At 49.9% G+C, this 11,755-nt stretch overlaps 6 protein-coding genes across 6 annotated transcripts; 3 read left to right on the top strand and 3 right to left on the bottom strand.

The window, feature by feature from the left end:
* Positions 1 to 217: 217 nt before the first annotated feature.
* BO72DRAFT_459610 (uncharacterized protein) lies at positions 218 to 756 on the top strand (the record flags this gene model as incomplete). Its single annotated transcript, XM_040946431.1, has 2 exons — positions 218 to 676; positions 751 to 756. The coding sequence occupies 2 exons, from the start codon at positions 218 to 220 to the stop codon at positions 754 to 756; spliced, it is 465 nt and encodes a 154-aa protein (XP_040800387.1).
* A 1,169-nt stretch (positions 757 to 1,925) lies between these two features.
* BO72DRAFT_132874 (uncharacterized protein) lies at positions 1,926 to 2,572 on the top strand. The gene has a single exon (XM_040939110.1). It carries the CDS (start codon positions 2,035 to 2,037, stop codon positions 2,410 to 2,412), a length of 378 nt encoding a protein of 125 aa, XP_040800388.1. The 5' UTR covers positions 1,926 to 2,034; the 3' UTR covers positions 2,413 to 2,572.
* Positions 2,573 to 3,618: 1,046 nt separating this feature from the next.
* coaT (acetyl-CoA hydrolase ACH1) lies at positions 3,619 to 5,722 on the bottom strand (the record flags this gene model as incomplete). The annotated part of the gene is made up of 4 exons (XM_040943119.1): positions 3,619 to 4,115; positions 4,171 to 5,136; positions 5,250 to 5,490; positions 5,580 to 5,722. The coding sequence occupies 4 exons, from the start codon at positions 5,720 to 5,722 to the stop codon at positions 3,888 to 3,890; spliced, it is 1,578 nt and encodes a 525-aa protein (XP_040800389.1). The 3' UTR covers positions 3,619 to 3,887.
* A 1,509-nt stretch (positions 5,723 to 7,231) lies between these two features.
* Positions 7,232 to 8,427, bottom strand: BO72DRAFT_448884 (uncharacterized protein; the record flags this gene model as incomplete). Its single annotated transcript, XM_040944898.1, has 2 exons — positions 7,232 to 8,239; positions 8,402 to 8,427. The coding sequence occupies 2 exons, from the start codon at positions 8,425 to 8,427 to the stop codon at positions 7,468 to 7,470; spliced, it is 798 nt and encodes a 265-aa protein (XP_040800390.1). The 3' UTR covers positions 7,232 to 7,467.
* A 1,306-nt stretch (positions 8,428 to 9,733) lies between these two features.
* Positions 9,734 to 10,765, bottom strand: BO72DRAFT_430924 (uncharacterized protein; the record flags this gene model as incomplete). Its single annotated transcript, XM_040943120.1, has 3 exons — positions 10,536 to 10,765; positions 10,190 to 10,485; positions 9,734 to 10,129 (listed from the first exon to the last, which is right to left on the bottom strand). The coding sequence occupies exons 1-3, from the start codon at positions 10,558 to 10,560 to the stop codon at positions 9,734 to 9,736; spliced, it is 717 nt and encodes a 238-aa protein (XP_040800391.1). The 5' UTR covers positions 10,561 to 10,765.
* Positions 10,766 to 10,882: 117 nt separating this feature from the next.
* Positions 10,883 to 11,701, top strand: BO72DRAFT_132959 (uncharacterized protein). The gene has a single exon (XM_040939111.1). The coding sequence runs from the start codon at positions 11,115 to 11,117 to the stop codon at positions 11,538 to 11,540; it is 426 nt and encodes a 141-aa protein (XP_040800392.1). The 5' UTR covers positions 10,883 to 11,114; the 3' UTR covers positions 11,541 to 11,701.
* The last annotated feature ends 54 nt before the right edge of the window (positions 11,702 to 11,755 follow it).

Raw genomic sequence — 11,755 nt, forward strand, 5'->3', positions numbered from 1 at the left:
GGTCTTGACTGCGAATTGCGAAAATCCTTCTACCACCCCGGACACTTCCTTACCTATCTTCCTCTCTTCGACTGCCATTCTTATATCTACCAATCTCGCTGCCAAAACACCCACCCACCCTGGGCAAAATTCATATTCGTTCTCTCTTTCCCCAAGTTCAACCAGGTTTCGCTTCGCCGCCATAGCCTTTTCTCTTCCTATCACAAAAGGTCCCACGATGAGGCTTGCTTCATTCTTCTCCCTTGTCCTCCTCAGCGAGGCAGTCGGCCGTGTCTCAGGCAACAGCTGTCTGGACCGGATCTCCGCGAACACGATGGCGGTGTTCAGCGGCGCGCCGTTCGCGCTGGCTCCCCGGTACGACAACGGGTCGGCCTGCGCCGGCTACTGCGACGGCCTGGCGGAGTGCCACGCGTGGTTGTACAGCGCACGAGGCGGCGACTGCCAGCTCTACAAGAAGACCGCCCTTTCCACGTTCCCGTCCCAGCATTTCATGTATGGTGTCTGCGGTAGTAATGATAATAATAGCCGTCGCCTGCCGTTGGCGACGGCTGCTTCTGTCACTGCCAGCTCAGCCGTTGTCGGGGTGGTTGGGTCGCCTACGAGCTCTGATACCGGTGTTCCCACGCCGGCGGCGTTTTCAGTGGCGAGTGGTATCAGCAATGGTAATGCTTTGAGTGTAAGTGTGATTTCTCCCTTGCTTTGCTTCTTTTGACTCTTTTCTGGTTTGATTGTTGTTCATACTCTCGAAAGAATTAGTTGAGTCTGAGATCTTGGATACTAAACGCTTTGCGCAGAGAAAGCACCTGGATAACCACCGTCATCACCACCATGGTCATCGCCATTGAGATCTAGTTCGCTACGGGAATTTGTTGGGCTTTTTGTATTCTTTTCTCATTGTTTCCCTTTTCCTATTTCTTTTTGTTTTCTTTCTTTTTATATTTCTTTTTTTCCCCGGATCTCTTCTGTACAAGATTTGACCCGGTCGGATGTTCTATCCATCTCGTCAGCATGGTCTTACTGTGCAGGAACTTAGAAGAGGGGTTATTTAATTCCTCTTGTAGTCAGGGGATGATGATATCGGATTGACTTCTTCCCCTTGACGGTCAGTGTATGCTGGCTGCTGGCAGTGTGATAGAGTTTCGTCCTATACATATCATCAAAGAATGATCGTCTTCGGTTGTGTCCATATCTTTCCCTCGGGAAAGCCAACCAGAAGAAAGAAGAGAAGAAATTACTATGGTCCGTGTTCCGTTAAGACGATAGCCTGGGGTCGAGTAGAGGAGAGGAACAGTCAAGACGTAGATGGATGCAAGCACAGAGGCTCTCCTACTGAGTCCTAATGTGCCCCATAGCCCCACAGCCCCCCCCCCCCCGACTCCGTCAACGACCTTCCGTGCGTGCTGCAGCATAAGTTTCCATGCCATGATGGAGAACGAACCCGGCCACTGATTAACTCCCCCCCCCCCCCCCCCCCCCCCCCCCCCCCCCGCCCACCCCACATCAGGGCTCGGCAGTGGTCCGAACTGATGATCGATCCCTCGGCCGTAAATGAATACGTATCGATATCTACCCGTCGTCTTCTGCACTCATCATCATCCGGCTCCCCCCACAATAAGTTAATACGATGCCAACTCTCCTTTCACCAGCGCACATGTGGCCTGGCGGTATCCCGTCGGCTGTCCGCCTACACCCAAATAACGAGCTGGATGAGGATGATGTTACAGAAGAGATCAAAGGCTGGTGCCTGTTTTTAAAAGGTACATTTGACCCTCTACAGGCTCTACAGGGCAAAGACACGTCCGGAAGTCGAGTCTGATCCTATCTCACGCGACAGGAAGCCTGGGCTCCTTCATCCGACCCGAAGGCGGATAGGAATCTATCAACGCCGGACTCTGTGGAGAAATGGGCGGGTCGTTCGTGATGTAGAGACCCGACCCCGTTATAAGCCCATGAACCTACAGAGTGAATAGAGAGAGAGAGAGAGAGAGAGAGAGAGAGGGATTAACTTCGAATTCACATTTCCCTAGTCGTGTCATGCAGCGTGCACCGCTGCCGGAAATCACCGATTTTCGTGGCGCATGGGCGTTGAAGCGCTTTGTTTGCCTGGTGGACAAGCCCGATGACTCGGAGAACTATTCCCGTATCACTAAGCTCTGGATTCTTCTGTATATCCACCTTCAGAATACAATCAGTCATCCGCTGAGCTACAACCCCGAAGTCCCTGCTCCGCAGCTCCCAGCATGGATCATCGATCCTGCGGTGATTCATGACTATATGCAACTCCTGGTTTCCGAGAACCTGCCCACAAGCTACTACCTCGAACCCCCTGATTTCAGCGCAATGGCGATGACCCGCGCTGGTGACGTTGTCTTTCCTCGCCTAGACGCCTATGAAATATGTTTTGATCGATAATCAGAGCTGTGACGACGGGCGCCTTGGCTTGCTGAACTTCGCTCGGAACAGGCAGGTTGCCTACTCCCATTCCACTTGGGTCCCCTGACATCGCTCCGCTATGCGGGCGCGCGCGAGGGCCATTTATGGAGCGAGCTCGTGGACGAGCGACCCGAGGCGGATCTTTATCCTGATAAGCCGTACGTGATCATTGTCCGGCTTTCTCTGGGTGAAAAAAAAATGAAACATAAACTGAGGGTCTATAAAATTAAAATCGACCTGCATCCGCCGCTTCTGGAGCTCATGGCGAGGCTCAACCAGCGCGGAGACCTGCAATCATTCAGCGACTATACCCCAGCCAGCCGAGTGGGCCGAGGAAGTTGAGCGATTCGCCTCGCCCCGGGGTATTTGCAGCGTGAGCAACAGCAGGGTCGGTCGGGTCGACCAGTACAGCCGGGGGCATCTGGCCGATGTGTCCAAAGACCCATTCATTATTACCTACGATCATCTTCGCAATGCCCGACGACGGCTTGCTGCTGCATTCCAGCAGGGGCCGAGGTTCTGCTCTGCTGGATTTGAGCTTTGCCCCTTTTGTCTGTTGGAAGTGGAAGGCAAAACGACGCAGGCGAACCGAACCATATGCCAAGTTTCGATCCTCCGCCCATCGAGGGAAGTATCGCTTCCTCTTCATACGTTCGACGTTCAAGATAGACTTCTCGTTTAGGATCAAGCTCCAAGCATCGAACACAGCTTGAAAGATCAGCAAGATAGCCTGGAAGCTGTACTGTACAAAGACCCGACCCAGGCCTTGTGGGATTATATCTGTAGGCGATTCCCAGCTTCTTTGGAGAAGTCCCAGAGAGAGCTAATTAGAGAAAGAAGGCCGAACTGAAATCATGTGAAGCACCTCCGTCTTTGTCAAAAGGGTCTCGGTTCTCCTGGTTGGTACTATCTGCTGTACCTACTTAGCTGTTCTCTAACACGGCAAAGGCTTATACTATCAGGGGATTTTTCGGGTCTTATGGGGTGTTTAGGGCCCCTAGGGTTCCGAGACCAAAAGGTTTCTGCTATAATAAGGTTCTTTACTCGGGAATACAACATCCGATGGAGACTCTGACAGCAGGGTTGGGTCATGTTGGGTGGTGAAGTGGTCTGTTTAGCAGGGGGGGGGGGCGGGTCCCGAAAGCTATGAATTATACCTACTAGTAGAAATATTTATTTTTCTGTGGCAATATCTTACACCATGATTCTTTTTGCTGCTAGCAAGATAATCGCATACCTGCACACACAGACATACACAGTACAGTACATAAGCCCGGGAACCCACCCCAAACACACCCTATAACCCAATTGGATACGATGCAATACAGAAGGATATGATTTATTATGGTATTATCCACATTCCCCAAATGATCTCCAAGAGAAAAACTCCATCCATCCCAAGCCTACACTTTCTTTCCCACCTAGTACAGAAGACACGAGGCCAAAGGATTGGTTTACTCCCAAGAATCGATCTTCATCGTGCCCTTCTCCTGCAGATTCTGGTGCATCTTGAACGCCTGGAAGAGCAGGTGGGGCTCGTGCGCCATGCCCTTCTTGAGGCACTCGAACTCGGCCCGGTCCAGGTAATCGGTGAGGATGGGCTTGTAGTCCGGGTGGGAGCACTTGTCGATGATGACGCGGGCGCGCTCGCGGGGGGAGAGGCCGCGGACGTCGGCGAGACCCTTTATCCCTCTGTTAGTACTACTCAACAAAAACGTAAGAGGGGGAAGGACGTACCTGCTCAGTGACGACAACATCCAGATCATGCTCCGTCTGGTCGATGTGGGTACAGAAGGGGACGATGCAGCTGACACCGGTGGGGTCGACCTTGCTGGGCCGGGTACTGGGGGTGTGCATGATACTGTACTTGCTGGAGCGCAGGAAGTCGGCCGAGCCGCCGAGGCCGTTCAGCATGCGCGAGCCCATCACGCAGGTGCTGTTGGCGTGGGCGTAGATGTCCACCTCGACGGGGGTGTTCATGCCGATGCAGCCCAGCCGTCTGATGATCTCGGGCGAGTTGGAGACCTGCTGCGGGCGGAGGAGGAGCTTGCCCGCGTACCGCTCCCAGTTGTCGTAGAAGCGCTTGAAGCCGTCGGGCGAGAAGCGGATGGAAGTCGCGGTGGCGAAGTCGAGGTTGCCGCTGTCGAACAAGTCCAGGAACGAGTCCTGGAGCACCTCGGTCCACACCTTCAGGTTGGTGAAGTCCGCGCCGCCCTTGCTGAGGCCGCCGATGACCGCGTTGGCGATGTTGCCGATACCCGACTGGATCGGGAGCAGGTTCTGGGGCAGGCGGCCGTGCTTGACCTCGTGCTTGAGGAACTCAATCAGGTTGCTGGCGATGGCCTGCGAGCCGGCGTCCTCCGGGGCGTTGGGCTGCGTCTGGTCCGGGTAGTCGGACTCGACGATGGCGACGACCTTCTCCGGGTCGACGGGGATGTGCGGGGTGCCGATGCGGTCCTCGGGCTGCATGATCAGGTAGGGCTTGCGGAGCGGGGGCTTGTCCGACATGACGATGTCGTGCAGACCCTCGAACGAGGGGCTGGCCGTGTTGACCTCGATGATGATCTTGTCGGCCATCTGGACGAACTCGGGGGAGGCGCCCACCGAGGCACCGGGGATGATGCCGCCGTCCTCCGTGATTGCCGAGGCCTCGATGACGGCCACGTCGAGCCGGTTCTTGGGCTTGTTGAGTGTGTACCAGCCCTACGCCTCGAGGATTAGTACGAGTTCAGCCTTAGACAACCACTTCCATCCCATGGTAACCCCAGAGCCCACAGCCACCTCAACTTCAACCAAAACGAGAAAGGACAACCTACATAAACCAGATCCGAAGGAAACATGCTCAGATGCTTATCGAAGAACTTAATATCCCCAGTATTGATACCCCTTGCGATCTCCTTGCCGACCTGATGGGGACTCCGTCGCTCGATCATGTTCAACCGCGCCCACCGGTTCTCCGTCTCGGCGCCGGACGAGGCGCCCACGAACAGGCTGTATTTCAACTTGCCCTGGAGGTTGTTCTTCTCGACGTGGTCGGCCAGAGCCGTGGGAACCTTTCTGGGGGCCAATTAGCCTAGGACTCGGGTTTGAAGCAAGACCAAATTGCGCAGATCAAGGAGTCCAAGACAAGGGACTGGGCAACGCACTTGGGATATCCAACACCCGTGAATCCGGACCAGCCGATGTACGATCCATGGGGAAAGAGGTCAATCAAGTCCTCGGCCTTGGCCAGCTTCTTGAGGTAAGAGGGTCGCCGGACACGGCTTTTTAGGAGGGCGGAGGCTGACATTGTGGGATTGATTCAAGGAAGAGGAGGGGAGAGGAGAGAGGAGGGAGGAGAGGAGAGGAGGGAAAGAAGAAGGAAAGGGAGGAGATGGCAATTGAGGGTGAGTGAGATGGGAGGAAAGGAGGAAAGAGAAAGAGAGGAAAAAAGAAAAAGAGAGGGAAATTTGACAAGAGAGAGAGAAGGCCGCAAGAAAAAGAGGGGAGACGGTGGGATAGAAATACGGTCGAGCTGTCGCTGTCGCTGGAAAATCCACCCCCGCCTCGTTCCACTGCCCCGGTTGATTCGGGGATACGGAGTCAGACACTGGCTCCATATTCTTAGACTACCTGCTAACTGAACTGTACCATCCTGACTACTAACATACACATACGTACTATCTGTAACTAAAGTCCTTCTCACCCCGCAAATGATGAACATCCCCCAGTCCAATCCAGTGCAGTCCACCGTGGGTGATCATTACTCCGCTTCAGCTGCTGTGGAACTTATCGCCGCGCGCGGCGGTTAACGTTATCAGCTCCAGCTCCAGCTCCAGTTCCAGCCCAGCGTCAGGAAGCTCCCCATTTGGCACAATTGGCGGGATTTTTTCTTTCTTTATTACTATGAAGACAATTCTACTATGGATAGTCAGCTGCAGGGATAAAAGGGCAAGCGAGATGAAAAAGCTGCAAGGTGGCCGGATGTAATTCGGGGCGTTGAGGTCTTGTCGCAGAAGTTACGAGGGACATAATTTACTGATGACCGGTGGTTGACGTCATCCCGGCAATTTCTCGGCCCGCCGTCTTCCAGCCCTTCACTTTGGCTTGCATCTTGAGCCTGCTTTTCAGGACTATAAAACTGGAACAATAGCGCATAGAAGACACTCCAATCGAGTAAATAGAATTAAGCACAGCACAGATCCTCAAAGAACCTATCAATGCCAATGTCAATAGAATGTTCCATGCCTGAAATCCAACGCACCAGTAAATCCCGACGGATCTCCGACTGTCCCGAACTTGGTCCAGCGACCGGACCAGTCTCGGGCTGTATCGGTTATCGCAACCTTCCCAGTCTCGGCCACACGGAGCTTTTGGGTTCCCCTGCATGGCGATCGGCAGCTTGGCCATGCTACCTCAGTACCAGAAGTCAAATCATAGCCACCCGGTTAATAACATCTGTCAGCGCGGGTAACTTCTCTACTGTACAGTGTACACTAACGATACTAGTGCACACTGAAACAACCAAATTAGCTACTTCGTTGAGGTGTTGCCTGCCGAATTACTTGCACAAACAACATTAGAGAGGTAAGGAAAAGTTCAATTCAAAAAAAAAAAAAGAAATAAAAATAAAAATAAAAATCCATGCCGCATCTAAAATCCAACTCTACACCGAACTAGACAAAAAGGAAAACCAATTCCTGGGGTTGTGGGTGGCGCGGTGATTGATCCTAAGGTTCCGGCTTGGCTGTAGAAGCAGTAACTAACAACAGTAGCAACACGCCCGGTCAACCAAACTTTGCCTCAACCGCTCTACTCGTATATACCTGGATCCCCAGTTCATAAGGACTGATCAAAGAAATACTCCCAGCTGTGCAACCATAGTTAACCGTATCCGCTCATCATGGGTTCGAAAGCGAAAGACCGATGGAAAGAAATAGCAGCTTCAAACATTCTGTTGGTTTTTTAAAGCCGCGTTTCCCACCCCCAATCACCCAAATATGAATAAGAAGGCTTTCCGCACAACCATACCGTCTCCTCAAATCAATAGACAAATTATCCAAATGGCCAATAGCGCTCGTACTCAGCCTTCTCCTCGTCAGTCTCAGCTAACTGCTCCAAGATCAAGCCTTTGACTTCGTCGAGGGCAGCTTTGCAATCATTGTATCTCTCGTGCTCGATGAAGCCCTTGTCCGGCCACAGATCGCCCATCTTCTCCTTGACTTCTGTCACAAGCTCGGTGCCTGCCACTGCACCATCGCTATCCAATTTGATCCGCTCGATCTCTGCTTCCGAAAAGTCGAACGGGAATGGGGTATCGCCGGTGACAGCAGGTAGGTCCGTCCACGTATCTTTCAGATCCACCAGAAGCGACTGGAAGTGCGCCTCGCCGTATTCGAACATTCGGTGGGCCAGAAATATCAGCCCGTATGCTGCTGTCCTCCGGAATTCGACCACCCGGTATAAGTCGGGGTTTTTGGCATGCATGAGCTTCCGCCATGCGATGAACACGTTCTGGATGGAATACTCCTGGACAGCAGCTGACCGTTCCTCAGGCGAAAGCCCGGAGAGGTCTGGCCGTGGTGCCAAATCCAGCGTTTCAGGCTCAAGGCCATCCCAGTCGAGGAAGGCTGGGTCGGGATTGTGGTTGAAGAGGGGCGAGATGTGACAAGACTGCCAGTCGATGATACCCGTAATCTCTCCGGGATTCTGCGGGTCTACGAAGACGTTGTCGTCATGCAAATCGTTATGCCAGAGGCAGGGTCGTGTGATGGCTGCATCTTTGGGAATTAGAGCATCAACGATTTGTTGGTACCATGCTAAAGCAGTAAGTTTACTTTCCGTGTCTGGTCGGTATAGCTTTGGGCCGCAGAATAAAGCAACCGTTTTTGGAGGTTCTAGAGACTGGATTGCCTTCACCTCTCGTGTCCCGACTGCTTGCAGATACTGCGTTAGAGAAGCCCCTGTAAACTGATCAGCGACTATACAGCGAGTGACGTAAACCACAACGTACATGGCCCCTTGTCGACATCTACTATGGTTGACCCTAGTGATTTTGTTAGTACGGTGGGGAGGTGCAGGGATTCGAATCCTTTAAGCAATATATCTACTATTAAGCACCGCCTTTCTTATCAAGCCACGTGTTAAATTTATAAAACTGTAAACACATTATTTATTATTAATATATACTAATTCTTATTATTACAAAAATATCTTTTACGCCCGAGCCTACCTCTTCTAAAATACCAAAGTCTAAATATCTTAACTAAAATAATCGACTCCGAGTTTTTACTCTTTGTAATACTAGCTTAATATATTAACAAATTATAAATCAGCTTGGATTTAATTATTATTAAGTATAATATATATATCAAAACCAACAAGCTATACTTCGAAAGACCAAAAACTAACTACCAAAGTTTTTAGACGATAATATTAATTATATTATATAATAAATATTAAGTTTTAAGTATATATACTGTTTGCTATACTATCGTATTATTTAAGAACTTAAACTATCTATTAGAACTACTGCTTTAGTATATATTTTAAAAAAAAATTATTCACACTATAAAGCTTTTTAAAAACTATTTTTTTTACCGGCTAATAAACAGGCAAGATTAGCTTGGACACTTAAATACTTATTTTAAACTTATAATTAATAAAATCAAATTCTTTAGACTGATAAATTCTGGGTAACTTCAGACTTTTATAAACAGATATATATAACTCGCAAAGCCGGTAAAAAACTTAATAAAACCTATCTTTATACAAATCTATTGTATAAATATAACTAGATGTTTTAGACTTTATTCTACAGCAATTCCAAAAAGCCCTATCTTTTTTAAAAGAAAAAATAGAATAGTATTAACGCCGAGCGTTATTCCGAGCGGATTATTCTAATAATCTATAAATATATATATTTAATTAAGCAGCAAGAATAACAACAGCTTTAATTAATATAAGATAATACACCCGGCCATGCAAGTAAGAATACTATTCAAAAACTTTAAGAGCGTAGAATCTTTCCAATTACTTAGTCTGCTTTTTTGCCGGATCTTAACCCAATTAAGGCTATATAGAACTGGATAAAAAATTAAATAGAACAATTCTTCTTTCTAATAATAAACAGCTATTATATAATCGGCTATATAAGGTTGTACAGGCTTTTTAAAATATCTTACCAGAAGTATTTTTAGACAAATTAGTTAACAGTATAACGGTAAAATGCGAGGCAGTAATCAACACCGCAGGTGGCTATACAAAGTATTAATAATTATATATACGGCAGAATTCAAAGAATTCGAATCCCTGCACCTCCTTACCGTACTAACAAAACCACCAGGGTCAACCGGAGTAGATCTGAGCGGCCTGCGTCACACCAGTCCCGGCCTGTAGCCGGACCAATGGCAAAGCCCGAATTTCTCACAGCCTTGCCATCCTTGACGAAGTGGTTGCCTGCTGGTGGCTGCAAGTCTTCCGTGTAATACAAGCTGCCGTAATGCGAGAATGAGACGTTCAGCCATTGCTTCTGGATACGTGTCATGGCAAGAAGCACTTGAAGCTTCTGTGGTAATTTCATAGTGCTCCAGACTTGGGAGAGCGGAACACCTTCTATTTTTTCCATAATGATAAACTCAGCGCCCACGGGGTGCGATTTGGCTTGCGAGTTCCGTGCGTAGACACGAGGCGCTGGGGTCTCAAGAAATATTCTAGCCTCCCCGGATCAAACGAGTTAGCAAGACTTGGATGTTGTTGGTGTTCAGGATGAACTTACAAAGTCCATCGTGGCGACTTCACTAGCAGTAGTGGAGTGTGGAATGCCAGCATTCGGGTTGGGAATCTTGGCTATAACTTCTTGACCATTGTCCATAGTCATGAGGAAGGCTTTGTTGAACATGCCGTCAGGGTACTTTTCGATGGCAATGCATCGCGCGGCTCCAACCGACTGTGCTGCGACTCTTGCGAGGCTATTCATGTCGAATCTGATCTCTCGCTTTCGAGCATTCTCTGCCTCATCAACAATGAAGCGGCCACGAGTGAATTTGAAGAAATCATTGTGAGAATTCCAATCTGATACGAATGAGTAATATGCTGAGTCGCGCTCTAACCGGCGTGCATACCTATCCGAGAAGCTCCCGTGTTCATGCTCACGGGACAGTGACTGTAGGACAAAGGTGAAGCTTAGAAGATTGAGTGGCAGTGTTTTTTTCGGGCTTGGTATCATACTCTGAACGTAGCCCCAGGGACGCGCGGATGGAGATCGGCGCATTGCTCACAAAATGTACGTAATGCCTTGATCTTGCCAGTCATCGGCGTCGAGAAGCCAAGGCGTACGAATTGGATCAATTAAGGGAATGCTTTGTCGCTGCGCGAAATGAGAGATGACAATGCTGGTGTTGAGTACTGTAGATCCAGATGCTTGATGACCCGAGCGGTGGGACCCGTGGGGCGGTAGTGGCGGTAGTCAGGCACGGCTGCCTAGGCGATGAGAAACTGCCGGCTGCAGCCGCGGTAATCAAAGCAGGCGAAGCTTCGCTCCAGCCAGTACCTTAAGGTACCTTACCTAGTACCTACTACGGAGTAGTACTATTCTTTCTTTCGTTTTCCATCACGGCAGAGTACTCCATTAAGCATCATTCGCCTTCATCTTCCAGTCATCAACCAACAGCAATAATGCCACCCCTGATGGTGCCATCCTGATGGTGACACAGGCTTGTACGCCAAAGCCGCTCCTGGACTTTGTCCGCGGTCGGCGTGACCTCCTAGATCACCCTCTACTATGGACTTGGAAGCATCTTGAATCGCTGGAATGCCAATTCGACGATCTTGAGACGTCCGCTTACTCCGAGTCCGCGCCGAAGGATTCCCAGGGTACTGCCGATGCTGACGCGCTCGGAAACCTGAAGTCTGCCGTAATGCTCATAACGTGGCCTATGACCCATCGGAAGATGATTCCTTACAAGCCATATGACACCTTTGCCGGCCGCCTCAGGGACCAGCTAGTGGCATCCAGTCCATCGAAACTTTTCGACCATGTGAACGATGCCACCAGCTATGAAACGAAAAGACGCCAAGGAATGGACGACGATGGGGAGGACGACTGTGTTCCACGGAAGATTTGGTGAATATCCGACACATGAGCTGGTGAAAGGGCGCGAACAGGAGTGGAAGATTGTTCTGGAGCAAGGAGCGATCGAGTCTTCACAAATACAAGTAACCATGTCAGGGTTGAGGATGGCGGGCCTATCATCTACCGAGACTGAATACGTTCGAGTAGCTATGAGGGTACCTAGTCTGTACTCATGGCGACTTATGCTCCTAACATGATGTAATATACTCA

This window comes from Aspergillus fijiensis (genome assembly GCF_003184825.1).
Source record: "Aspergillus fijiensis CBS 313.89 unplaced genomic scaffold BO72scaffold_29, whole genome shotgun sequence".
NCBI classification, from domain to species: Eukaryota; Fungi; Ascomycota; class Eurotiomycetes; order Eurotiales; family Aspergillaceae; genus Aspergillus; species Aspergillus fijiensis.